Source organism: Passer montanus, unplaced genomic scaffold (assembly GCF_014805655.1).
Source record: "Passer montanus isolate IOZ18808 unplaced genomic scaffold, ASM1480565v1 scaffold53, whole genome shotgun sequence".
Classification (NCBI taxonomy): domain Eukaryota; kingdom Metazoa; phylum Chordata; class Aves; order Passeriformes; family Passeridae; genus Passer; species Passer montanus.
The window spans coordinates 3293255-3320848 of NW_024370263.1; the positions used below are offsets into that span (position 1 = coordinate 3293255).

A 27594-nucleotide genomic window follows, 5' to 3' on the forward strand; every position below is an offset into this window, starting at 1 on the left:
ACTGCTGCCAGCATGGAACAGGATCAATCTTTTAGCTCTGTTAGCAGTAAAGGGCACACGTAATGGAAAAAAAATGGCAACAAGTAAATTGTGGACAGGAGCTTGGTCTGTCCCTAAGGGAAGGAGGCATGACACCAAAAAAAGCCAAAGCAGCAGGACAAACTGCACAAGGAGGCTTCAAGTCTTGCCATGGCATGGATCATACTGGGGTTCAGACAGAAAGCTCCTTTTGGTAGAGGTAAAAACACCTTTCTGTTTTTTTTTTTTTTTTAAAGAGCAAAATTACATAAAGCAGCAATAGGTTGTGAGCTACAGCAGGGAATAAAGTCCTGCCTTGCCAGCAGATGCTCCCAGGGCTCCTGCACAAGACCTACAATAGCAGCAGGGAAAGACTTCAAAACCCTCCCTAAATCCCAAATCAACCCTCCCTTCCCATCTTCCTTCAAACCCATCAATAAACAGAGAACAATATAAAACACTGAAATTTCTTGTAACATCTAGTGTTGTTTAAGATAAAAATAAAAAACAAATAGAAAAAAATCATCACTAGTTTCCTCCAGCCCTTTCAGAAAATAAGCTGGGTGTTTTCAATTACTTTCACAAGAGACTCTGAAAGGAAAAGTATCACTAAAAATAGACAATTCAGGAAACTCTCACAGGAGAGGAGAGTTACATCATCTTCACATATAGCATAGCTCAAATAAACATCAGGCTTCAAAAAAAGGGAGAGAGAGGAAGTGTGTTTTGCTTGAGGTAGTTCTGTGGAACAGACTAGCAGATGCACTAGGCCTGTGCAGTGCAGCACAGTCCAGCCTAACTCTGCCCAAAGACTACAGACAAAAAACTTAAGAGTGGATTAGACTGTGTTTGAAATTAGGTGCCTTTTACCCCAGGGCACCTGTAACAACTTCAACCTAAACTGACTCACATCATCTTTTTACTTTGAGCTCAGACACCCACGTGCCCAGGAACTATTACAGGTCTGGTTTTGACATTTTTATTTCTGTCTAGTTTTCTCATTTTTCCTTTCACTGACTTGATGTGACACCGAGACCCTGGCTGCTGCCATGAGCACAAATAAGAGATCACCTCATCACAACCTGATCCCAGAGTGGAAAGTACAAAGAGGGTAAAAGGGATCAGTGGTTTCTTACACACATCAGTTTCACAGTTTAAGCAGTCGTGCTGAAAGCATGGTTTATCCACATCTCAGCTGGAAGTTACATCACAGCACAGGCACCTGCTGTCTGACATTACCAGCAGCCAGAACTTCAGGACTGTGCTGGTTTCAGGCAAGTAAACAAAATTTCACCTCTGAGGAAAAGACTAGATAAAAACAAAGCCTTGCTTTTGGGAAGTAAAGCAAGAACAACACAGAAGATCCTCTAGAAAAATCACACTTACCATGTACATGGGTGAACCACACAGCGTTGCTGCCATCATATTGTTCTGCAGGTACCGGGCAAACCCAAAGTCAGCTGCAAAGAGAAACAGAGGTAGGTCAGGAGCAGACAGCAGCTTTAGAGAGCCTGCACCTTCTCCAGTTCATTCTTCCTACTTTACCTTCACTTCCCATCAATTTTTGCAGCCTCTATCCCTTCTTAGTAAGACTTTGACAGCTCTTCTTAAGCAGCAGCATCCTTGTGCTAGTTATTAATGCATAGTACAGACACCATTTTTGCAGCCTCTATCCCATCTTAGTAAGACTTTGTGCAGCAGCACATCCTTGTGCTAGTTATTAATGCATAGTACAGACACTACAAAAGGACAGAGCAAGCCCCAACAGTACTCAGATGAACAAACTCCCATCCCTCTTTCAGGGATCAGAACCCATTTGCCTGCATTCTGAAATGTCAGTTGGGAAGGCTCTCCTGACTTCAGTGATAACGTGCCAGTTCATAACCAGCCAGTTCATCTGCTGCTGTCTCAGCCTCTCATTTGGGGAACTGAAAGTTGCCCTCCATTGAAAGGGCTGTAATGTGAAACACATCCAGGAGGAACCACTACTCACCACTACCCACATTTCTAGACCAGCCCTACCAAAATGAGTCTTGTTCTGTTCCTTTAGAAGAGTACCAACTGTGCTAACCCCAGCACCAGGACAGACAACTGAGCCACAGTTCACTTAGCAAGTGGAAGAGCCAGGAACAAGGAATACCAAGGGGAATTACCTCTGCAGGTTACTGAGCATCTGATCATATGACACTGAGATGTTCTCTCAAGGTTACCAGATATTTCAAGCTATGACATTGACACAGCTGTTTACACTGTCATCTGTCACTACTGAACTGGTACAGCCAGGTTTTCCCTGGACCATGTACTCCTCAGGGAGCACAAGGAGAGTTGCAGGTTACATCACACCCAGAGCAGTTGTGCCCGCAGCCCTCCTGCCTGTTTGCAGCTCCCACTCCCCTCCTTACAGATATTAACTCTGCACTTGACAAAAAAAAAAAAAACAAAAAAAAAACCAAACAAAAAAAAAACCATGAAAATGCTTCAGTTGTACAAGCAGCAACATTTCAAACTTTTCCACTGGAAATAATTTCCCAGCTGAAGGAAAGCACTAACACTCCACAGCACAAGGTTAAGGTGAGGAACAGTTTTACCTAATTGGTGTCAGCTTCAGCTCTGAGCTGTAACGTAACCAAAAGCCCACATGTGAGGGTGATGTCATTTTATTTTTGAGGGACTGCAGGGAATACGTGTGCTCTGTAACTGGATTTCTGGAGCATTCATCCCACTACTGGTGAATCTGTGCCACTTGCCTGATGTGCAGAATGGGAATTTCTTCAAGATGCAACTGAGAAGCCTGTGTGTGGTTCAGACTGAGAAAACTCCCACTTTTGGGTCTGCGACAACCCACTGCACTCTCTGCGGCCAGCCAGGAGAGCAGCTAGTGTCAGGTCTTCAGACAACACCATTTAACCTCAATACTATTAAAAGCTGAAGACAAAAGTCACAACTTCTGCTCATTTCTTGGTAAGCCTGGAGATTACAAGCCAATTAGGGCAGGCTGGTGTTTGTTTTTACTGAGGGTGGCACCACTCAACTGAGAGCAGGGCAAGGCATGCCCAATTCCTTTGTGTTAAATCTGTGTCCTGGCAGAGCAGAAAGCTTTTGCTCCCACTGCCTGCAGGCAGCTGAAGGCTACATTTACCAGAGGAGCTAAGAAGGAAAAACATTAGGGTGTTTTTAAAGTGGAGAAAAGCTTTTCTCCTCCTAGACAGCTCCCCAAAGTAAGATGGAGGTTTCCATGTGTCCATCACCAAACTCCTGGGTGCTTAGGGTGACGTTGTAGCGGTGTCTTACCGATCTTTATGCGAATGTTGTTGGGATTTGATTTCCTGCCTCCAGCATAGGAAAGGAGGATATTCTGTGGCTTCAAGTCCCGATGGATGATGCCCTTGCTGTGCAGCATTTTCATGGCACCTGCTATCTGCTGGAGAAAGAGCCTGATGGTGTCTTCACTAAGTGTCCGCATTGCTGGCAAGGAGGAAAGAAAAATAACCACAGATGAAAAACTTACAGTGCCAGTTCTCTGAGGAGCCCAGAGGGCAGAGTCTCACAGCAATTAACTCTAATTTGTCATTTTATTCCAACGTATGTTGTCCTTTCCCCACACACCATTTCTGAATGATTCCTACAGGCAACAAGGGAGAGCATTTGCATTCCCAGCTTATTCTGTGGTCAGGGCTGTTTTCAGCCCCAAGTCTCTCATGGTGAACTCAGGCCAGCACTGGGTGCTGAATCTGGGTTATTAACTGTGTCCAAAAGTGGCATCTGGTGAGGTTTAGGGCTTCCCTCAGCAAGGGCTGCCAGGCAGATCCAGGCAAGCACCAGGCAGAACTGTGGCTGCCTGTGAGCTATGGTCAGCAGCAGCTGGACACCCAAGGTCAGAGCTTTATCACAAAGACTAGGTCTAAAGGTGGAGCTAAAAGGAAAGGCAATTAGGATCAGGATTTAAGCCTGCAAGGGTCATTAAGGCTCATGCTGGACCTAGGAAGGGTTGATAGGTTAAACTCCCAGTAGGCTAGGGCATATGGCCAGCAGGGATCTGTACCTTTAGGGTATGAATCCAAGTCTAGGCCTAACCCTTGTGCATCATCACCCAACCAAACCAGAATTCTAATCCCAAACCCAGTGTCTGGGTGAACCACGGTCCAGTACTTAACAACAGACCTTACCAAGTGACCTCTGCAAATCGTCACCTGCCACCTCCACCCTAGATACAGCAAGAATACCTCAAAATGTTTTCACAAGCCAAGTTTTTTAAAAGAATGTATTAGTGATCAAAATCTGCAAATATAGAAGCTCTGGAATGGCCTCTCCTGAGATACAGGCTTCCCAGGGACCATGGTGTGAAAATAAACATTGAAGAGATTAAAATAATTTTCAACTGGCTCTTCTAATCAGAGCAGTGCAACATCAGCTCTCGTTATTTTAAGAACTACACGTATGAAACTCTGGCCAAAGCTGGGAACAGCCTGCTGAACAAACCCCAGGATCAACAGTGCTACCAGCCTGCCTCCTTGTCAGTCACCGAGCAAGTCAGGCTTCAAGCAAGCACCATTCCAGTTGAATAAAATAATTTCTTTTGTAAAAGGTCCCTGTAAATTACTGGGGACTTCATTAGAGCTCTTCCAGCTGTTCTCTAGTAAGACATTAAAACAGGCTGGCAGGAGCTTCAAAACATCACTCTAGCCAGTCAGCTAGAAGGGAGGAATCCTTAGGAAAACACAGCTGAGGCTGCACACAGCTTTAACACAACACAGGAAATTAAAAATCTAACTTGTAAAATACATGGATGGGAAGCAGCAAGGGACCCAGATAAGTTAAGCAGCGCTTAGAATAGAAAATAAACTCCCACCACTCCCAAGCCTCACTGGTCTAGGAGGCACAAGCACAGCTGAAGTGTCACTATGGCTATCAGGTGGTCCTGGACTCCCAACACGTGAGAGCAGTGCACATGTATATAGAGTTTCTCTCCCCTCACTGAGCCTTTTTCCTCATGGACTGGCACTCACTGGAGTTCACGAGACTCCTCTCCCAAAAGGGAAGATTCTGTGAAGGGATTTTAAGGATACTAAGCAGCAGCTCAGATGCAAGTCTTCAAAACAGACTTACATCTTCTGAAGAAAGCACTGCCTCATCTTTAACAAAGCTCTCCCCAACCTCCTGCTGAAATATCAGTGTACTCAGTGCTATACCATTTTCTGTCTATTGAAAGTCCAGCATCTCTTAGCTGTGCTAAATATTCCCTCCAACAAAAGGACTCTCTATTTCTGCAATTTATACTCAAGGAAATCTATACAGTAATGGTTAAAACACCATCTTTCAACAAAACAGCAGGAATTCAAAAGTTTTTTTCCCCATTCAGCTCAGGCCCAGGAAAGGACAGGCTGATCAGCTAGACATGAAGCAAGACTTGAAACCTGATAATTCTTATTATTAAGGGAGCAGGCAATTACCAGCTCCTGGCTAAACACAGTCTGCCTCTAGCAGAGGAACTGTGCAGAGCCTTGTCCTGACCTGCAGTCCCAAGAGCGTGCCACGGCTTTAAGGCGTTCCCTCTCCTTAGATAATTTGGTGGCTATAAAGCTAACACAGCACCAGCCACAGCCCTCAGCAAACCCTCCCTGATGTGAGTTCTAACCCTTTATAACACTGAAAACAACAACACTGCTACCAAGATCACAAAAATCTATTCATCCACAGAAAATAGGCATCCTAAACTACCTGTTCCTGCAGAATTTAAGCACTTCCACATCACCGAAGTCCATACAAAGTTCTCAGCCCTGCAAAAGAACTGTTTTCCTGGCACACAGAATCTAAATTGGTGTCTTGGGCCTGTGCAGACATATTCCCAGTGCAACTGCAGTAGCAGAGCGGAGCTACCATGTTGCAGGGCTGCAATATCAGTCAGAGAAGTCTGCTGGATCCTCTGGCAGCATTAAATCTCACAAATCCAGTCAGGAAGGCAGGACTGGGGAATTGAGGCTCTGCCCTCAGGAACAGAAAAGGGACAGTCAGTTCCTTGGGGAGGGCAGGGGCAATACCCTCTTACCTCCCTCCATTAACAAACAGGCTGTAACACTGGAAAACAAAACTCCTTATCTCTCATGCTCAGCCCATCAGTCTACTGTGTGACAGCAGCAATCTGCAACTGAAGGACAGAATCATAAATATAACTGACATTTCCAATGACTTCAGGATACTGGTCTGGAAAAGTCCTCCCAGACCAGCTACCAACAGCAGAGGGAAGGAGAAGATACAGAAAACTCATTCAATTTAGGCTCCATTAAAAAAAATACAACAGAAAAACCCAAACAAGTGGAGAACAAAACAACTCTCTTCCCCTGCTACATCTCAAACAGGGAACTTTTAAGTCTGTCCCTGTAAAAAGGGGATATTCTCATCTTCACCAGAAAACTGCTGGCAAAATACTAATCCTGTATTAAAGTCTGGGCATCCCTGTGGATATCTATGGTAAGCAGTACATTCTTGCAGAGGATGCTGTTTCACAAGCCCTACTCTGCCATTACTGAGAAGCAATAATATCCCTGTGTTTATTTTCATGGGCTCCACTTCAGTGATGAGGCACTCTTACTGCCTTGGGCTGCTCAGGTCAGTAGATCAGGGAAAATATTTACTCTGGGTCACTCTGAGGCCCACATGCCTCGAGCTCTAAAGGCAGAGAAAAAGGATGAAGCCACCTAAGAAGTGCCCTGGTCAGCCTGTTCTGAGAAGTTCAACCTGGAAGAGGCTGCCAGGTGAACTGCAGTAAACAGCCCTTGGCAGCTGATCCAAGAGTAGATGTACTGCAGTACACCCACTGACGTTGCATTACAACATCATTTTGGAAAAGTTATTTAGGAAAAAGAACATCTCCTCTTACCCACAAGTGTCACAAGTATCTCCAACATGGGCCCAATCCAAGTCACACTGAAGTCTGAGACCAAGCTGACTTGTTTGGGGCCTGGCCTGAACCTATCCCATCTACCCATGGCCAGTGACACTCCTGTGAATCTTCTGTACATGAAGGCTTATTCCAGATATATCTGTGACAGGACTAGGACTTCTTAATTACCTGGCTGTAGAGGGAGGAAAGCTACAGAGCAATGTTTTACACCCCTGGTTTGCAACAGGGTCCCTGCACCAGCTGGGACAGACTAGAAAGATCAAAGCTCCCTGCATGTGTCGTGGTCTAACCAAGAAATAAATTCCCTGTTATGATTTGAAATCAACAGCTTTAGGAAAGGTCACAAATATGCTCTTATGAAGTGTCCATAACAGCCTGTGCCAATGCCAACTCACAGAAATTAAGAAGGAATTTCAGCCCAGCCTGCTGCCGAGTACCTCAGGACACAATTCCAGTTATTCCTGTACAGAAGCCGGTCACTGCTGTGACACCACGCACAGCAGACCTGCCACTCTCAGCTCAACACACGATGGCCTCCAGTGAAAGCAACATCTAGAGATCTCCCTGAAGGGAAACTGCACTGTACCACTCAAGGACAGCACCAGCACACAGAGCCTTGGGCTGTACCAGAGATGGATGGGGCTGCCCAACACCATAACCCAGCCAGACACACACTGCACGGCACCGTGCACCCATGCACGTCCTCCAGCCATGGAGACAAGGAGAATTAGAGTGCCTTTGGATTCAACATGGAATTACCAGATTGCCTAATGCCTGTAATTAGAGGGCAGAATGGATCTGGAAGCTTACAAGCAACTCATTCAATGAGAACCAGGGGATTTGCATGTGCTGCTGAAGTGTTACAGGAACTACCAGCACAAGTGTCTGAGGAGCCGGTGGGAAAGTCGATGTTGCAATTAAACACCATCAAATAATTATCAAAATAACTGAAGCAGCACAATAACCACTCAATAGAGATGAGCTTCCTGAGTACCAGTGAAATACTGAAGAAATCTAAACTTTCCAAGATGAGTTTTCAGTGAAAAATCACTCCTGCCAAAAGCACCCCGAGTGCCTGCAGAAGCTGGAAGAGGAGATTCCCCACAGGAGCATGTGGTGGGATGAGGAAAGTTGACATTTATCTAGGCTCTGGGATCTGGCAGTGATGGGAATAACTAAACCTTCTTGCTGCAGTCCCTTACTGGCTCTTCCCTCTGGAAATTGGTGCCTGCTTGCTTCTCTTCACTGTGTTAGAGAGTTAAAACTAAGCACCAACTTCCCAGTCACAACAATCTTTACAGTTGCCAAAACAAAGTATTTTATTGGTCAAAAGAGAGCTAAAGGTTAACTTTCTCACATGAACTCGGGCAAAGAAGGATCAAGTCTTGCACTCAAACACACCAAAATGGGGTAAAACTGAATTTTATTTGGAAAATACAATTCATTGTCACTTTCTCAAACTAGCCTCCAACTTCTTGAGTAATTTCAATCAATAGACCAGGAAGTGAGCTGTATTAACAGCCTAACTGCAAGCTTCACTTTTTTCTTGAGGTTTTTTTTGGGGGGAATGAGGGGTGACAACAATGTACACACAGAAGTAGTAGTACAGATCAGAATATTTTCTATAAATCCTTCTTTCTGTCATTTGTTTCTATAATTTCTTGTTTACAGGTCTGCCAATGAGAGTGCACAGCCCTATGCTTTAAGATCAAGGTTCACTTCATGTGCATGAAAGCTAAAAAATTTAGCTTTCAAAGCCCATGCACTGGTAAAACTGAGGTTTCACTATTTTTTAAAAGCATTTGATTTATGAAATTTGCATTTGTAATCAAAAAGAACAAGAAGGTACCAAATACAAAACCATCCTCCACTGGTGTCCATAAGAACATTCTGCCACCACTAAAGATGCTCCTTTTAGAGCACAGCAATACCCAACAGAGGCAAAACACATCTAAGGAAAGGCACACTAAACCTGGATTTTAAAAAACAAATGCCTGTTACTTCTATCTCACCCACACTTTAAACAAACAAAACACATGAAAGTCAGAACATTCTTTTTCTTTCAAGTACTACACCATTTCTGAAAATTCAAATCCACAAATATAATTCATTACCCTCTAGGAAGAGTGTGGCAAGCTAGCATCAAGCCTCATATTATTATTCTAGGGACACCAACACTAGCTATAAGGCAAATGTAAATTTATCTTTTAATCCTTCAATTTTTGCCATTTCCAGGCATCACATACCTCAATAAGGAGCCTGAAGTATTATCCAGCTGACTAGCTTTTAATTTGAACAACGTGAACAAACTTTGTTTAACCATGACCCAGAGCCACACACGAAATGAGATTAAAGTTGTCTCTTCACATTTAGTAATCTTCTAGTTGACATGCAAAACAACTAGAAAGCTACTTTATGGGAAAAAACACAGAGAAAAAAAAAGGCTGTGTCTGAGTGCAGCCAAGTATATTGTTAAACATTTTATTCTCCTACCTGTTCTAGGTACTGAGGTGCAAAGTGATTTTCAGAAAGACCAGGGTCCTTTACATGTGCTGCACAGAAAAATACCTTGAGGGGTTGCCTGAGTCCCAGCAATACAGCTGGCTCACCTGCAAAGCATTTGGCTTGATGGCAAAGACACCCCTGAGTCTCACCAAAAGGTTCAAGGCACCACGGTCCCAGATACTTGTGCTGTACTCTCCAGGAGACCCCAAAATTAGTGGGTTTTGTCACCCTCACAGCACTACTGGCTACACACATCCATCCTCAATATGCTGAAAACAGGAAAGATGTTCTGCCCCAGATGTGGGGACACCTTAAGGGTAACTTAGAGAATATACTCTTGGGATCTTATTTTAATCCAACACTACAAAACTGCAAGGCTGCAGTATAAACAGCTGTTTTCCAGTCACCAAGAAAAGACAAACAGTGTCCCTAGCAGTGTTGGAATATGTTGAACCTATAAGGCCATTGTAATTAAAATATGTAACTCCTGACAACAGTCACTACTGACCTACATAGAAAGGACTCTAAGACCAGCTTTTATTGTCATGGTTTCTCAGTTTTCCAATGATTATGAAGGGTGACCCTCCCAGAGGATGTTCTCCATACTGCTGTACTTACTGTGAAGGTAGTCTGCCAGGTCACCACCATTACAGTACTGCAAACAGAACAGAAAGCTCAGTTAATACAGGGCAAATCAAAGATTCACAAGAAAAACAGTAAATTTCAAGAGGATGGGAGGCTTATCACAGTATTTAAACATAAATAATCACACATGTCAAAATACATATTCAGAAGTTGGCAGGGAAAAGCCCATTCCTCTGGGTTCCTCTCCTGTCCTATTTCCCCTAAATGTTATGTTGCATGATAGACCAGCACCAACCAGCTCTTGGCACATCCATGTTCAAGCACATCAGAGAGAAAGGTGAAAGCAGAACAAAGCAGAGGGGTCACCACTGGAGACACCAGCAGAAAGCTGTTCAGAAAAGCCTGGGAGTGGACACAGCTGAAAACTGAAACTCCTCACATCAATGTTCCACATCATTAGGAAAAGTCAACAAGACCTCCAAGTGAGAACTGCAGAGCAAGGGAAACATTCAGAGGCTGTGCAGGTAATCTGTGTCCAGAACATTCTCTCTGGTGGATGCCTGAGCACACACTCCCCTGTGGCACCCACCTGACCCCTGAGGCTCAGGGCCTGCCCAACCTTCTGAGAGCAGCAAGATGAAAAATCCCCTGGCTGCTCTCTGCACCCACACTCTCCAAGGCCTGAGCTGCAGATGAGTTCAACAAAGCCTCACAGGTGAGACTGCCAGCAGGAAGCACCACTTGTGAAACATGATCAGCTGCTTAAAATGGGTTTAAAAAATTCAAAAAGAGAAAGAGGGAGAGAAAGGAGGCTAAAAAAAAAGACACACTCACCTCCATAACCAAGTAGACAGAGTTTGCCAGTTCCTGGGGAAATAGAAAATGGAAAATTAAGAGATTTATGCACTGAAATATTTCAGACATTTAATGGCTGTATTACTTTTTAAACAGATAATCTGTTCTCTGCTATGAGTCAGACTGAAGAAGGGATAAAAACATTACAGGTTAATTCCTGGAAGACTGCTTGCTTTGAAAATGCCAGATATTTAAGCATATTATTGGTTTGTGAGAGTGCATCTGTTTAACCAAGCTGATCTCCTGTATTGTGCCTTGGGTCTCCATGTCCTTTTGGGCTCCAGGGATTAACAGTGGCATGCAACACAGATGCTGGCACACTGCTATCTTAGAGCCTTAATCATTTCCACATTTAACTTGGCCCTTTATAGCAGCTGTGCCCACATGAGCAGGGCTAGGCTGAACAGAAAGATAAGAGCAGCACAACTTTGGGACCTGCAATTCAATCCCATGGCTGAAAAGTGCCCAAGTGACACCTTCCATTAGAGGGCAAAAAGGAAAGATTTCAGACAAAAAATGTAACACTTGCTAACTGTATTTTCTACATGCCTTAACAGTGCCATTATCAGATGGCTAAAGCTTTCTGGATTTTAACAGGGGTCAACACCAGCAAAGTCCAGAACAAATCCTCATCTTCCTAAGTTCACTACAGGTGCTGCACTGTGATGCTCTTACCATCCTGGGAGTTCACCTCCTGCCTTGGCTGACCTCTCCCCAGCCCCGGGGAAGCATGCATTAATCCATGGTACAAGCACAGGGGAGTGCAGAGATGTGTCCCACAAAAGTACAGCACCACAGAGCCACAGCAGGAACTTTGGTGGCTGTGCAGCACATAGTGACACCAGTGGCCACCTGGCAGGTGCAGAGCCACCAAACCACTACCAAAGAACAGACATGAAAACAGCCAAATATTTCAACCCTGGGTAGACCAAGGAGGTCAAATGACTAAATCCTGTTGTTAAAACAGGAGTCAGACAGAAGTACACCTACTACATAAAATCTGTAAGCTAGAAGTCACTCCTAAACTCAAGCCCCAGCTGGGGACACTCACAGACAGCAACTGTCTGGTTGAGTGGACAAGTCCTCAAAGCTGAGGCAGAGCATGAGATTCCACTTCCAGGGCAGCATGACTTTACTCACAGGCTGTTTAGATACCTGTGCACCTGATTCCTCTTCTGACCCAAACCATTTCAAAACCCCAGCACCCACCCTAGAAGCTGTTTAATTTCCAAGCAGTCTCCACTGTCTGCTCTCATCCCTTTCACCCTGGTTTGCCCACAGAATTCTACCTCCCATCAAGCTGTACCAAATTCCCTGCCTTTGTCAATGCCTAGAGTCCTCAGCACCTCTTGCTTTCTCTTCTATGCTTTTAACCTCACCATGTGAAATCTGGGTTTTCAGATGTTTGCTGAAGACTGGTTGGAGGAAGAGAGGGAGAGAGGAGGAAGACGAATTATCTGTGATTTGAGAGACTCAGCCACAGCTCCAGAGGAACTGGCCACCTTCCCTGGAGGGGCTCAAGCATCCAAGAGCCCAGGGCCACCCTCCATTCTTACAGCTGTTCTCACTGCCAAGCTCTGCTGAGGTTCTAGAAGTCCCTTTGTTTGTTGAAAAAGCAATTTTCTGTGATACTTCAAGAAAGTGTTTGTTGCACTTCCCTGCATGACAAACACTTCTTTCAACAGGCTTTGTTTTTCAACCTCTGCACTTGAAAGCAGCTCACATTAAGTCATCCAATTTCATACACACATTGGATAAAGTGGAAAACCAGACTGTGGCTAAAAGCACCAGCCCAGGGAAGCAGTGCAAGAAGAAAACCCCAAGCATCATCACAAGCCCTGCACATGATAAAGCACTGAGGGAGAATTCCCAGGAGCATTCAAAGCCCACCAGCTCCTGCTGTCCTAAGCAAGGAGAGCAGAAAGCCAAGGTTAATAAAGACACCCAGGACTTTCACTTCTGCAGGATCTCCAGCCCCAGATGTACCAGAAGATTAGAAAATCACCAGAAGTGCAATGCAGCTGCTCGGGGAACTCACTGCAGGGCAGCTGCTGGGCACACAGGAAGTGCCTGAAGTGGTTTTTGCAGCCCAGACCAAGTTCATCACTGCCACAAAAACAGGTTTCACAGACACTTCCAGGCTAAATGTGCTGTGATCACTGCAGCTCAGTAACTCTACACTTTAATAAGCATAGTGCCAGCAGGGTTTGGGGAAGCTCACTGTATTATTACCTATATAGGAAATGAAGAGGAACCAGAGCTTACACAAATCAAGTCCAGAAGATATTTGTAATAACTTATTAGCCAACAGCTAATGTACACTCTGCAGTTTGGTTGTTTTTCCACTCTCCATTATTTAAAGACTCTGCAAACAAACATCACCAAGGAAGTAATTGATTTTTGGCAGCCAGAGTGTGCAGTGACCAGGGTTAAACAAGGACCTGCACAGGCAAGGAAGATGCTCTGCTTGACTTTCCCAACAACAACATGACCTTGGTGGTTGGTGGTTTTATCTCTTCGCTCTGTGTTGGTGTGATAAGAGGGCAATGCCTGAAAGGCTTTGAGGAGAGAAGTCAGTGGCTCCCCCAACCATCACTGGCAACAGCAGCCTCTGAAAATCCAACCTCACCAGGAAGAACTGGCCAGAACATCTAGCAAGGGTATTTTCAGATCACAGGTGCCTGTAGCAAGGACAACAAATTTACACACGTGCACCTTCAGCATTTCAAGACCCACTTACAAGAAAGATCTGTAAAATTTTGCCAACAAAACTAAACACTTATTTCAAGAAGGGTCCCAGAAACAAACTAGTGTTTGGAAAAAGCCAGTAGAGCTTACTGTGGTTAAAATAGACTCAGCTGTCTAAAGAGACTTCTGGTTTCTCAAACAGGCTGATGGATTTCTCTCAAGCTGATTCAGCAGCAGAAACTACTTCTTGTCCATTTTTATCCTTCCACTATATTTACGATTTTTTTCATTAACAAAACAAGGAAAAAAATACTGCAAGCCAAATTTTGCAAGCTACCAGTTTCGCTGAAAACCAAAGCAAAATGCCCAACCCACTCATTTCCACATCAAGAAAAGCATTACAGCTTGCTGTATTTTTGCAGAGGCTTATTTTCAAGAAGTGTTACAGATCATTTCCTATGGACCTCTTATTCACATGTGCCAGTCTGTACAGCCAAGCCTAAGCCTGTCACTAAACAAACTCAATGAAGAGAACAGCAGACACAACCCCTAACTTTTCCTGTCATCACAAAGGGCAGCAGTACCCTGACCATGCCCCACAATAGCAGCAAAACGCCTCTGCCAAAGGCATTAAGCTGATAATTAATCAGTCTGGATCATTGCCTGGCTTGTTCTTGCAAGAGAGGCCCCAGTGATGAAGTTACAATTTAATTGAGTGTAAAAATAGGCAACAGCCTCTGCTGTCTACAAATAACACACATCTGCTGATGGAGGACAAAGAAATGAAGAAACCTCATTTAGCAATACACCATAAATCACCCCAAGACTGTGCTCTGCTACAGTTCCTCACTGTGACACCAGGAGACATGGTGTTATGGACATTAAGACCCAACAGTCCTGTCTCCCTTTAAATTTTCTCTCCACCCATACTGGAAGGTGGCATGATCCTCTTCTTGGAAAGAGTGTGTTTAGGTGTGTCCAAAGGGAAATGTCTGGGTGTACCCACAGTTAGTCATCCTCCTACCACAGCTTAAAAAGTCTCAGAGAGGAATTTTCCTTAGAAAAATCCTCCTCTGCACTCTACCCCTGAACTCAGCCTGCCACCAAGTTTAGAAAAGTGCTCAGGAATGGCAAAAAGTGGAAATCTGATTACACAACACTCCAAGATTCTCTCAGCAGTGCAGTGTTCTCATCAATCTGTGTGAGACCAGTGCTGTAGTAGACTCTGGGGGAAAAACCAGCAAAGAATGACTTCCATCTCACACAAGACCTCTTTTCTAGGGAAACTGGGATGCAGGAAGAACACTGAAGATTAAGGTAGCTCCAGGGTGACACCCGTGTGCTGAGCAATGTGGGGCTGAAAAGCTCCTGTTGCCTACAGTAGAGGAGCCATAGCACTCAAGTCTCAAGACTAGTTTTACCACTCTCCTGAGTGTTTGCTGGCATCCCTGTGATGGAAGAGGGTTTGTGCCTCCCAGGAGATATCTCCCATGAGCTGCTCAACACCACCCCTCCAACAGCACCCAGAGATGCTGCCAAGCAAAGATAATTTTGTTGCACATGGATCTCTCCAACCAGGCCCAGGACTTCACCAACTGCACCAACACAAGAGAAGCACAACATAAAGCTGAGGGTCTGACAGTGGAAGATAACGCAACACCAATTGAAAGCTAAGCTTTTCCATTTCTGTTTTGTTACTTTCCCTTCTCACTGCAGCAGAACCACTGTGTATCACATCCTCCTGCTTTTCCAGCAGGATCTCATGGAGCCAGAACCTTTCTGAGCTGTGGTCTCCAGTCATTGCTTTCTGACAGTGGCACTGGAGTCACAAACACAGTCCAAACAAACACAGCTCTGCTTTACAGAAGGCAATTCTTAGGCCAATGGCACCTGGAAAATCCCTGGCTCAGGCAGGGGCTTCTTTGGGAAAAAACAAACCTGCTGTTCTAAAAAGAGGAAAAAACTTTCCAAAAAGTAAAATCTCTTAGTACTGTTTCACTGTGGCTCACAGCTTGGCTTGGGCAGGCTAGCCTCTGAAAAGGGAAAGGAAAACTGTCATGATGTGCAAGGATTATCTTCTGATGCATCTATTGGAACAGAAGCAAGATAAGGGACAACAGCAACATCAATCAGAAGTGTGAGAGAACCTATCATTGCTCATCCTTTGGAAAACTGATCTAAAGCAAATAGCCAGAAGATATTCCGAAGACATGCCTTTGGACCCCAAGTGAAAAGAAAAACAGGTCTCACAGCCTCTTGTGTTTCTATCCTCTAGCCCTGGTTATCCTCCTCACTGCTCCTGAACATCATCAATAAGGAACTCAAGAACATTTTGAGCAGGCTTCCAATTCAGGAGACAACTAACTCAGATGAAGAAAGATAAACCCTACTGCTACTGACTGGAAAGTGTTATTTTCAGAGTCAGCAGATCTGTGACTTTCTAAAATAATGAGGGCTTCTAATTTCTTAATGTAGATCCCATGGAGTAATCATCAGAAACAAAACCTGGCAAGGCCTACAAACTTCTATCCACAATTGGCCACTGACTGCGTTCTGCTTCCTTCTGACCTGCCAGCTTGCTTGAGGACGTGGAGCAAGCAGAAGGGAGGCCCTGCAGCACAAAAATGGTTGATGGGTGGCCTTGCAGCAGGCAGATTTTTGTAGAACTGGAAGAACAGCGATGCCAAGGCTCAGCACTGCCCATTGCCCCATTCCAGGCACTAGTGTACTCTCCATTGTAAAACAGATGAACTGTTTCAGGACAGGTTGTACTTCAGGGCAAATTAAAAACAGCAGGAAAACCATTCTCTGGTACTACACAGGCTTCAGGAAGGGAGGGAGACTATTTCCCATCCCCCTGGCAACAGTTCTAAAGTCTGCTTGCATGACATTAGAAAACAAATAGGACGTCATGTCCGTGGAGCTGCTCTTTCCCAGGCAGCTCATACCACGACAGCCCGATGGGATCACTGCTGGTTGGGCAGCTCAGCCTTCAAGTGACCTGAAGAAACTTCACCATCCCTTCCACTGGACAGGAGCTTCCAACAGGTTCCTTCAGCCCGGCCCCACTGTCCCCCAGGCAGTGACAGCCCCACTGCTGAGCTTCACAGATTCACTGCTGGCCTCAAACAAAGCACTGAGATCCAACACACCTGCAGAGAGCTCAGACAGAAAAACCTGACTCCTTCTGTGGGGTTTCTGCAGGGCAGCACACCACAGCAAGTCACAGCTGGAGCCACCACTGAGCCCAGCCACAGAAACCAAAGCATGGGATTCACGTCCTAACAGGGTACAGAAACAGAGTGCTGGGTTTCACAGGTCACAGAGCTTCCAGGCAAGACCAAGAACATGCACATCAGAGCAAGTTAAGTCTTGTGCTGCTGGAGCACTGAGGAGCAATCCCTTCTTACAGCAATCACGTTGCTCTGGGGGTAACACTGCAGCTCCTACAGCATCTGGGCCCCCCAGCCATGCACTGCCCAATGCAGGCTGCAGCAGGGATAAGAGAATGTAGGCAAAAACAGAGCAGCAGAATCCTGAAAATATTGGGCTTTCTGACATGGGGTGGAAGTAGTTACCCCTTTGCCAACAGGTAGAATAATATCTAGAAGCTTTTCCAAACAAAAGCAAGCTCCTGTGCAAATGGCAATGCATTATGTTAATGCTATCAAGAGAGGAAACGTCAGAATTCTAAAAACAATGACAAAAATAGCCAAGATCAGATTTGCTTTTCTGTATTTATTCCTCATCTCCTTCCTGTATCACAGCCATACCATAAACTGAACATTTAAGGTTGAATTCCCCATTACTTTAAGCTCAGTCACATGTACTGGAATTAAATCCTTGCATACCTTAAAGCTGCATTTTATGAGCCTGCCCAATGAGCAGGGGTAGTGGGGGGAGAGCTAAGGATTGAGATGGATATTTCAGTTTTAATCACACCCATTGAGACACATTAATTTATTGAGATATGTGCAAATACAAGCAAAGTAACTCAGTCCCAAGGTTTGATTTTAGTTTGATTAATGTAGTCGCACTGATAAAAGTTGGCAATTGCTTGTTTTTAGTGGTATATACCAAACACAATCTGATACTCTGCAAGAGTTGTTTTGGTTTGGGTTTTCCTGGTGTGTTTGTTGGGGTTTTTTTTAAGCAACTCTGAAAATTAGAGGTCTGACATCCCAGGGTTTTCTAAGGCAGCTGCATGAGTGACTGCACTTTGCAAGTCTCTTTTCCATCAATTTATTTCATACTTCATTCACCAGATTTAAGAAAACAAGCACACTTGTTACCACAAAGGTGTGGAAACAAAGGGGTATAAATAAAAAAAGAGCATGAGTTTTCTTTCATAAAAACAGCCTTAATTTAAGAAGGGAAAAACTCCAGTTACTGGAAGCCAGAGAAACAGGAGATCAAATCTGCACTATTTAAACAACAGAGAAATGAGCACTTTTTAACATATTTAGTATGCTGGCTATAATTGCCAACCAAATGAAAAGAGCATTGAACGCAAATGAAGAGGGTGTGTGCAGGGTGAGGTGACACAGCAGCCAAGGGGACACGCAGAGCCCACCCACAGCCCCTGGGCTGCCTCCCAGCCCTGCCTGTGGTCCCTGGGGTCCCCAACACACCAGCAGCTCTCACACCCCAGCCACCAATGCACTCAGAGCTGGCTGGGAGTCTCCCCCTTCCTGGAGGTTTTTAAGATGCTTTGCTAAATGGGATCTCTAATGACTTAAAATTATGCATCTTTCATTCCCCCCCACTGGAGCCACAGTCTGGTTGATCCCTACTATGCCAGCTCAGCTGACCTAATTCCTCCTGTTATTCTGATGCTAGGAGACAAGCCAGGTGCTCCTGCAGCCAGACTGAACATTACTGCCCTAAGCAACCAGTGATGCACAATTTGATTCATTTCTATCGGCCCCCCTTGAAACAACCTTGCTTAGTAAACAGATGCAGCTCTGAGATCCTCACTTTGCATTTTGACAGCATCTCTATGTTTATGGTAGTATTAAAGGTCTGCACATTAAAAAGCAGGAGACAATGCACAATTAAAGGGCCTCATTGCTGTACAATAAACACAGCAGAGGTTCCAAAGGTATCTATGGGCAGGGCTTGTCTCTGCATTCTGCTGTGAGCATTTGTTATTACATTTCTCAGACAGGAAACCTAACATCTGAAGACAATTAAGATGCTTTCTCTTAATCAAAGCATGTTTAGGTCTGTACCTGAGAAACACTGCCTTGGAAGATCCCATTATTCATGCTCATTTTTCACCAAATGTGCCATTTGCTACTGCTACGTGAACATCAGTAACAGCAGGGGAAAAAAAAAACACCAGCAAGACAACAAAAAACATCAAGCAAAACCATGTATACTTATTCTGAAAACAAAACCAAACCAAAAACCTCTCCTTGCCTTTGCAAAGACCACCCCCTCTGCTGACCTCCCCTGTGCTTAGCTTCTCATTCCCACTGGATCTCACTTCTGGGATGGAGGCAGTTTGCCTCATGGAAGACCCACATGTGTGTCTCTGGGTGTTTTTCCAAAGCAAACCAGAGCCATCCAGCCTGGATTCCTACCACCAGCACCAACCCTCTGTCTGCTGGTCTGTGCAAAGCTTTTCAGCTGGTATCAACAGGTGGTGTGAAAAGGCAAGAGAAGGGAGGACACAACAAAGGGAATTGTGCCCTCAGTTCTCTATAGAAGATTGAGCACTAAAATGAGCTTTTGAGACACACAGGTTTATTGCAGTTCCACAGTTTAGTGGCAAGTTCAGTCTAGTCCCAAAACTAAACCTTTCAATTAGGCTTTGGATTGAGCCTATAAATATTTGAAATAAATTCAAACAGTGTTTTTCCACCTGAATTTAATGCCACCCAGCCACTGATTAGGAGACACCTCTTCCAATCCATCATCCGAATCTTCACCTCCTTGCTTTGCTCACTGCAAACGTGTTCAGTCATCACAAGGATTTACACAGTGGAAATTTTCATGATGGAAACACTGGTGGAGCTTCAAGAGCAGCAGCACAAACAGCAGCCACCAGAGCTTTGCTATCAAACTGCGAACACAAGAGCCTTCCAGTTTCCTATTACTGCTGGGAAACATTCCTTAATCTGTCATTACAGTCTGAGTAATGCTACCTTCCACAGGAGCTTTGGAGACCATTAACCACCACGTCGCCGGCTCTTCCATGACACCTTAATCATGTGAGAGGAACACAGGTATGTGCTTTACACACAACATGAGTAAAACAGTGACCATCATTTCAGAAATGTGGCAAGACAACTCCCTCTAAAAAAAGCCCATGACTGAGGTCTATATTTAGTGGTCAACATTTGCTGGATGTTTCTGATGACCTGCACAGTGGGATACTTGGCTGGGGAAGCCAGCATCAAATCAAAGTTCAACACTACAGAACTCTCTAGAAACATGGCCATTCTGGTCCACTAAATTCCCAAGCATTTCCCTACAAAACAACTGGCAGAGGGTGGCTGTGTTTTCATCCTTTCCTCATCTAGCTCTAAATTAAGCCAGATTCAATCTTCAGCAAGAGTGATTCCCTTCAACAGATGCGAGGATGCTGACGGAGCAGGACAGCAGACACCCCATTCTTGTCTGCAGCACGAACAGAAAGAGGATTGCTTGGCAGTTCAGAGAGCTGCACTTTACACCCACTCACCAGGCAACCTGCCAGCTTCGCTAGGGGATGGAATTAAAACAGGGTTTAAGCAGGCAGCCTGACCTCAGGAGAGCAATCTCCCAGACACAGAGTGCCTCTTTAGTCATTCCAAGTGCCTCAGTGGAGCCCTGTCTCCCGAGACAGAGCATGTAAACAGCAGTGCCTGAGGAACAGAAGATCCTGCATGAGGTGGCACGAGAGGTGGCCAGGCATGAGGTGACACTGCAGCAGCACTGATTCACCCAGCACCACGCTCATCAGGGCAGTGCTGCAGCAGAGGTGAGCCGGGCTGGAGGGCACACAGAAGGACACTGCTGTCCACAGGGGTCCTGGGGGACAGCAGGAGGCACGTACACAAGATGCAGAGCAGCATCTAAATGCTGTGTGACAGAAAAAGGATGATGGTGCAGCCAATACAGCACAACATCACAGCCCAGCAGCCACGGCTCTATTGATCACAAGGACTTTCTACACAGCAGCAACACAAGGCTGTCATTACCTGCCTCTCAAGACCAGCCCAGGGTGACTGATCACTAATCTGAGAAGCATTTGTTCTGCCACCCATGCCTTAATCCATGTGCACAAGAAAAATCTGCACTGCAAGGACTCTGTGTTCTTTGTCTCCAGGTGATACAGTCATCGCTGCAGAAACATTTTTGGTGAGTCTGTACCAGGTGACTGAGTAAGGCATTTGTCTCAGCTCATCCCAAACTGGTGAGTATAATAAACCAACCTGTCACCAAACTGTAGAAAGCAGACCCTCAGGTAACATAGGCTGAGCCAGAAACATCACAGCACAGTGTCTCGTGTGACTTTAACAGCTGTCCATCCCACCCGTGCAGAAACTGGGGGGGAAAACCTAACACAAAAACCACCTGATATCCACTCAAGCACAGGCACAGCTAGGCTGCTTTAAGAAACAAGTTCAGCTCACAACTAGGGAAAATCTGTCAGTAAAATAATCCTTCTTATTTCACACAGGAAAATGCTTTCTAATATCCAAAGCATGACATGTCCAGATTCAGCAGGTTTTCTGCCCTAGCACCAACACAGCCACATATGAAATCTTCACCTCACACCTATTAAACCTGGGGCAGCTGGCACAGAACAGGGAAGGAAAGACACCCAGAATCTCCCACTGCCCAAAGATCTTAGCTGTGTATGTAGGAACTTCTGCCTAGTGCTGGAAGAAATTTTCTGGCACACAGTGCTCCCAGGATCTGACAAGTTCAAGGGTTCCCATCCTACCATTCAACCTCCTCAGCTAATCAAGTGGTCTCTGCTCACAGATTTGATGTCCTGAGACAAAGGAAACCAAAGCAAACCCCACACACCAGACCACATGTGCTAAGCTTTCCCTGTCAATGAGCACAAAGAGTTGAGCCGATCCACAGTCAGAGTCATGGAAATCAGTTTTCCAAGAAACTTGATTTCCATACCAAGTCCTCCTTTGGCAGGAACCATCATTTGCTGTTACTAATTTTCACCTTAAGGAACAAGGGCTCATTTGGCTGTTGTCAGAGTAAAAGGACTTCTGGTACCCAGATGTCCCTCTGGAGCACTCTGCTCCCCTTTGCTGCAGACTGGGGACCCCAGCAAGCCAGCTGAGGGGTCAGGTAGTGCTCAGCAGCAACTAATACACCCCACACACGGTGAAATACAGCTTTTACTGTCTGCCAAACATCTCCTGTGCCTGGAAAAACCCACACCACAACTCCATACAGACACTAAATAGACAGCACTTTTAGAAATGTGGTACAATAAGATTTTTCCTCTTTTTGAGCAGGGGTTCTTGCATTAGGCTCCTAAACTATTAACATTACCTCTCATTAATATGAGAGCACATAATAATGGGAATATGCATATTTCATTTTGTGAGCCATTCTCATGTACTGATGCTGCTCTAAGGACTCCAGCAAGGGGATCCATAAAGGTCCAGTCACTGCACTTTTACAGATTAAACATTCATCAGAATCATTTATTCCTACGAAGTTTCTTATTTTGTCATTATTTATGAACCAGTATCACAAAGATCTGTGAAATGAGAAGGAACACAGCAATTTTCCTGGATTTGAAGGATAAATTAAGGGTGCCAGGATGAGAGCTGCTTGTCAGTACTAAATGTCAGTATTGCAAGTGTTTGTCTGCAGCAAATCTAGCCTTACATCAAAAATCTCATGTTGTGAGAGGTCTGGCTAACATGAGTTTTTAACCAGGAAAATGCAAATGAAAGCATCATTGGGTGTAATCACTTGCTTACAGCCACTGTGGTTTTGGTAACCATTTCCTTGTGTGCAAGAACACAGGAGTAAAAGTCAGAGTCACTGTTGACAGGCAGTGCAGAGGAAGGGAGGACACAAAATGCAATGACAGACAAAGCTACAGGGCAACAATAAGTTTCACAGGAAGTATTTTTTTCCCTTTTGCTCTATGTTGTAATGCAAGAATAAACATCTTCTGTTTTAGAAAGCCTACAAGTAAGGATTCAATTAACTGCAAATATGGTATTTTTGAGGATAAATACATATGCAGCTATGAATGAAGCTCCTGGTCTGGTATCAGGGGAGCAATGTAAGTAGTAGTCTTTTCCACAAAGTAAGGAAAGATGGGCAGAAGCCAGACCTGCACTTTTACCCTTGCAGATAATTTACTCTCACACAACCCCTAAGCAGACACAAGAGCAAGGCCAAACATTCAGACACACTGAACACACAACATATGTGGGTTAACTGCAGCAGATTGGTAATAGATCACCTCACACCAGAGGAGAATCCACACCCAACGCCCCCTAAATAATCTCATTTTCTCTGAGACATCAAATTACCCAGGTCATACAAGGACTCTATGAAAAAGCTGGTAACTAAGCACAAACCTGGGCATGCCTTGAGCCCTGGACCATTCCTAAGTTCCTGTTTTGTGGTATCTTACATAACTGCTTGCTAAAAATCTCACCAGACTACACTGCTAAACACAGAATTTGACAAAGCTCATCACAAAAGGAGAAAAACACATTTCTATAATTATTACAGTGATGAAACTGCTCCTTTTGCAGAAAACGTTTGAGCTGCTTCCTACTCAGCAGTAACTTGAAGCAGGGAGGGGAATCTACCAAAAAGTTCTGAAAGACCTCAGTTAAGCATAAACGCTTCATACAAGTGCAAACTAGGAAGCGCAGGAGCAGCCACTCGTTCTCTCAAGTGAAAAGTTGTTAAGCAAATTGGGAAGGTACAGAGAACGAAAAAACACAAAAACACCCAAACTGTGAGATCTAGTGCTCCAAGTGGGCTGTGCCAGCTCTCCCAGCTACTCTGCAGCACCCACCAGCCCAAAGGCTGCTTCGCCAGATCAGCTCCGAGGGCTGGCTCAGCAGCAGGGCACAGCTATCCCAGCAGAGCTCCAGCAGCAATCCTCACATCCCCTCTCCAAAACATCTCCAGGCATTAACCACGCTCCGGGGCAGCCCTGCAGAGCCAGCCGGGGGCTGCGCGACACCGCGGTGACACCGGGGTGACACGGGCGGACTACAGCACCCAGCAGGCACCGGCGGCCGGGCTGGCACTCACCGCCGGGGCTGACGCGGAGGCACCGGAGCCAATCCAGGGCAGGAGGAGGAGGAATGTCAACAAACACGGCGGCCTGCGGGACGCGTGATAGCAGCGGCGGGGCTGCCGCCGATAAGCCGCGCCAGGGCCGGGCACTCGCCCCCGAGCACCGCGGGGTTATTTTTTAAAAAAAGCATTCGCAAGGGAAACTTGCCCCGTTACCAAGCAGGATTTAAGGGAATAATCAAGGGGAAAAAAGTAAATTAAAAATCGTTGGGTGGTTTGCGTTTCGCAGCAAGATCGGTTTGAGCCCCTCTAGGTTGGATGTTCAGGGCTGGCTTTGGAGGAAAAATGTCTGCTGCAAGTTTTAACACTTAGTGACGACCACAAGGACAACAGAAAAATGCAAATTAAAATCCTCTGGAGCTAAGACAATCATATGCTACAAAGTCATGCTTGCACTATTTTTACATGGCCTAGGAAAAAGAAATTTTCCCAGGGAAGGTATCCAGACCAGAGAAAGAAAACAAAGAAGTGGGCATGCCAAAAATAACAACTGTTAATTTTATTTCTAACATTTTGAGAACTTAAAAGCATAGGCATATTCACCACACTGCATTTCACTGTGTAACATCCTGGAGCAGAAGGTCCCACCTCAATTCCCAACTGCTCATGAGTTGTGTGGTCCAGCCAACAACTAACACATGATCTGCTGTGTTTATCTTTCCCTAACTTATCAGAAGGCTTTCTCTTCCCCCCACCCCCTTCCTGTGCCAAGTACACAACAGACTACAAGCACTTGTTAAAAAGTGAAATTTCACAAACTCCATTCAACTTTTCACAAATTTAGAATGCTTTGACATAATTGAATGTATTTACCTGGAAGTCATACAAGGCAACAATGTTTTCATGTTTCAATTCCTAGAAAAAGTAAAAAAAAAAATACCATAAGCTAGGAGCAACAAAGGGCATATAGAATAAAGACTGAAGAAAAGAAGTCAGTCTGCCTTTACCTTAAGAATTTTTATTTCCTTGCCCAGCAGTGTTTGTGATTTTGCAAGGTTCTTCTTGTTAATACATTTCACAGCTACTTCCAGCTCAGGTTTCTGAAACAGTACGTAAATAACACAAACAAATGTAAATTTCACCATTCATTCACATTAGGATAAGCAGCCTCTTAACAGATTACAAATACTACCGAAAGAAGTGTCATGCAGCACGGTAAAGGCCTCTCACTTCACATCCTAATGCCTTCTCCGTACTTGTTCAGACTTGCCCTTTCCTGAATTATCCTTGTCAGCCCAAGGAGAAAAGCCCAAGGTTTAGGTTTTTGTTACTACTTCATACAATGATTATCCTCTTATTTAATCACTAGAAATAAATGCACTGTGGGAGCCGTGGCTTATCCCAAGCACTAATGATGGAAAATCCACTGCCGGATTGGTTTCCTTTTATTTACCAGTAAGAGATTTCTCCTCCTCCTGGAAAAATTAAGTGGAGAAGGAGAAGACTTCACAGACACACACACACAAAAAAATCCCAAACAAACTAAAGAGTTCCTTTCATAGATAGTGTGTAGGGATTTTTTTCTCCCTTGTTTTGGAGGTGGGGACAGGTTTTGGGTGTCTCTGTGGGCACCCCACAGGCAGCTGTCGGCCTCCCAGCCCCAAGGTGAAGCACCTGCCGGGACACACGCTTGCTTGGAAGAAACTCCAAGGAGAACAATAAGAAATAAAAATAAGCACCCCAAGAAGCCCGGGGTGATGCCCAGGCTGGCAACAGCTGCCGCTTGCGGCGGGGATGCGGCGACCGGGGCGCGCTGCCCCCAGCTCGGCCCAGGGCAGGAAATAAATAAATAAATGAAAAGCAGAAGCGGGGAGGGTGGAAATAAAAAGCAGGGATTCTCACCTCTTTGTGCCTGCCTTTGAAGACGACGGCGAAGGCTCCGTGCCCGATCAGGTCCTTCCTGCTGAACTCAAACTTTCCCACCGTCTCCATGGCGCTGCGCCGGGGGGTCCCGGGGGCCGGCGGGCAGGCTGCGGCCGGGACGGCTTCAGAGCTGCAAAGGGACGAGGAGGAGGAGGATGGCGGTGATGAAGGAGCTGCCTTTAAAGAAAATTAAACCTCTCCCAATCCAAACGCGACGGGGGTGCCCCCCGCCACCGCCCCCCTCGGAGCGGGTCGGGAGCCGGAGCAGCCCCGCTCCCGCCGGCCCCGGCAGCTCCGCGCCGGGCTGCGCTGCCCACCTCGCCCTCGTCCATGGGCTGCCTCTTCCTGCCGAGCGGCCGGGAGCCGGGCATTGTCAGCGGCCGGGGCGAAGCTGGCTCCTCAGCAGCGGGCCTCCCCCATCTCCTCCTCGGGCCGGGCCGGCGCGGCTCCTCGGGCCCCGCTTCAGGCGGGGCTCCCCATGCCGAGCCCCGGCCCCCCCGCCGGCAGGCGCGGCTTCGCCGAGAGTCCACCTTAAGCGCGATCCACCTTAACGCCCGGTCCGCCTCACGGCAGCGCTCCACCTTAAGCGCGATCCACCTTAAGGGCCGCCCGCGCCCCCGGCTGTGAGCGCTGGCGGGGCCGGGGTCGCGGGGCCGGGGTCGCTCCGCGGGAGCCGCCGCTCGCTCGGCCGGGCCCGGACAAAGCTGTGCGGAGCGGAGCGGGCACCTGAGGCGGAGCGGCCGGGCCCGGCACATTTAAAGGCGCCGCCTGCCGCCCGCCTGAGTCAGCGCCGCGCTGCCGCGGCCCCGGCCGGGCCGGGCCGGGCAGGGAGGGCTCCTGGCAGCCACCCGCCCGGGCCGCTGGGAGGTCACACAATCATGGGATGTTCTGAGTTGGAAGGGACACACAGCGATATTGAAGTGCGGCTCCTGGCCCGGCACAGCAGAGCCCCAGGAATCCCAGCACGTGCCTGAGAGCATTGTCCAAATGCTTCCTGAGCTCTGTCAGGCTCGGTGGTCACCACTTCTCTAGGCAGCCTGTTCCAGTGCACAGCCACCTTCCAGCAAAGAGCCTTTTCCCAACATCCATGCTGAACCTGCCCCGACACAGCTTCAGGCCATTCCCTGGGGTTCTGTCACTGTCACCGCAGATCAGTGCCTGCCCTTTCACTTCCCTTCCCAACCCCACATTGTACACCACAATGAGGTCTCCTGTCCATCTCCTCCAGGCTGAACAGACTAGCTGATGTTTCAAGCAATTAAACAAATGGGTCTGGTTGGGGTGAAGTTCAGCCCAGGACCCATAAAGTGTCCCAGCCCCAGCATCCCCAGCACCCCTTCCTCTCTCCCAGCACAGCCCACCTCCTCCTCCATAGGCTCTGGCCCTTCTCCACCTGCTCCTGTGCCAGGGCACCACGGCTCCTCCATGGGGAGCCAGCCAGGCCTCCAGAAGTGCCCGAGGGTGCCTCCATGCAGCTCTCCTCTGACAGATCCTTCTCGATATCCTGCTCCAGAGCTCGGCATGGAATCACTGCTGCGATAAGAAACCTTTCCCAGCCTGAGCCTGGTGTGCGGTTTGGCCATCCCATCTCTTGCTGTGCAGTGACCCACAAGCTCTGCCCTGTGGGTGTGGGCTCACGGTCATTCCCCCCGTGGTGGGAACCTCTCACACGTTTCCCCATCCTCTGCTCCAGGCTGCCCAAATCCAGCAGCCCTGGCAGCACTCACACCACTTGCGCACTCGCTCCTGTTTGTACGCTTATCACAACGTCAAATTCCAACTGCAGAGAAAACACCGCTCCTCGTGGGCAGCACCGCTGCTCGCATGCTCTGCCTGAAGTTTGTTTTTTACCCAACTGCGAGGTATCGACCCGGGTATCGACC

At 46.4% G+C, this 27594-nt stretch overlaps 1 protein-coding gene across 5 annotated transcripts in view; it reads right to left on the reverse strand.

Moving 5' to 3' along the window:
- The window catches only part of ULK1 (unc-51 like autophagy activating kinase 1), a 76805-nt gene extending 49576 nt beyond the window's left edge, over positions 1 to 27229 (reverse strand). The window contains exons 1-8 of one of the 5 annotated variants that reach the window (XM_039724686.1): positions 27073 to 27229; positions 25691 to 25841; positions 24796 to 24888; positions 24662 to 24703; positions 10844 to 10876; positions 10043 to 10079; positions 3310 to 3483; positions 1405 to 1478 (exon numbers count right to left, since the gene is read on the reverse strand). In XM_039724686.1, the coding sequence (XP_039580620.1) occupies positions 1405 to 1478; positions 3310 to 3483; positions 10043 to 10079; positions 10844 to 10876; positions 24662 to 24703; positions 24796 to 24888; positions 25691 to 25841; positions 27073 to 27182 (714 nt within the window). In that variant the 5' untranslated portion in view covers positions 27183 to 27229. Of the gene's footprint in view, positions 1 to 1404; positions 1479 to 1563; positions 1674 to 1758; positions 1778 to 3309; positions 3484 to 10042; positions 10080 to 10843; positions 10877 to 24661; positions 24704 to 24795; positions 24889 to 25690; positions 25889 to 26028; positions 26428 to 27072 lie in introns of those variants that run through there. The other 4 variants (XM_039724685.1, XM_039724687.1, XM_039724688.1 and 1 more) reach the window with 4 other exon arrangements.
- Positions 27230 to 27594: the final 365 nt, after the last annotated feature.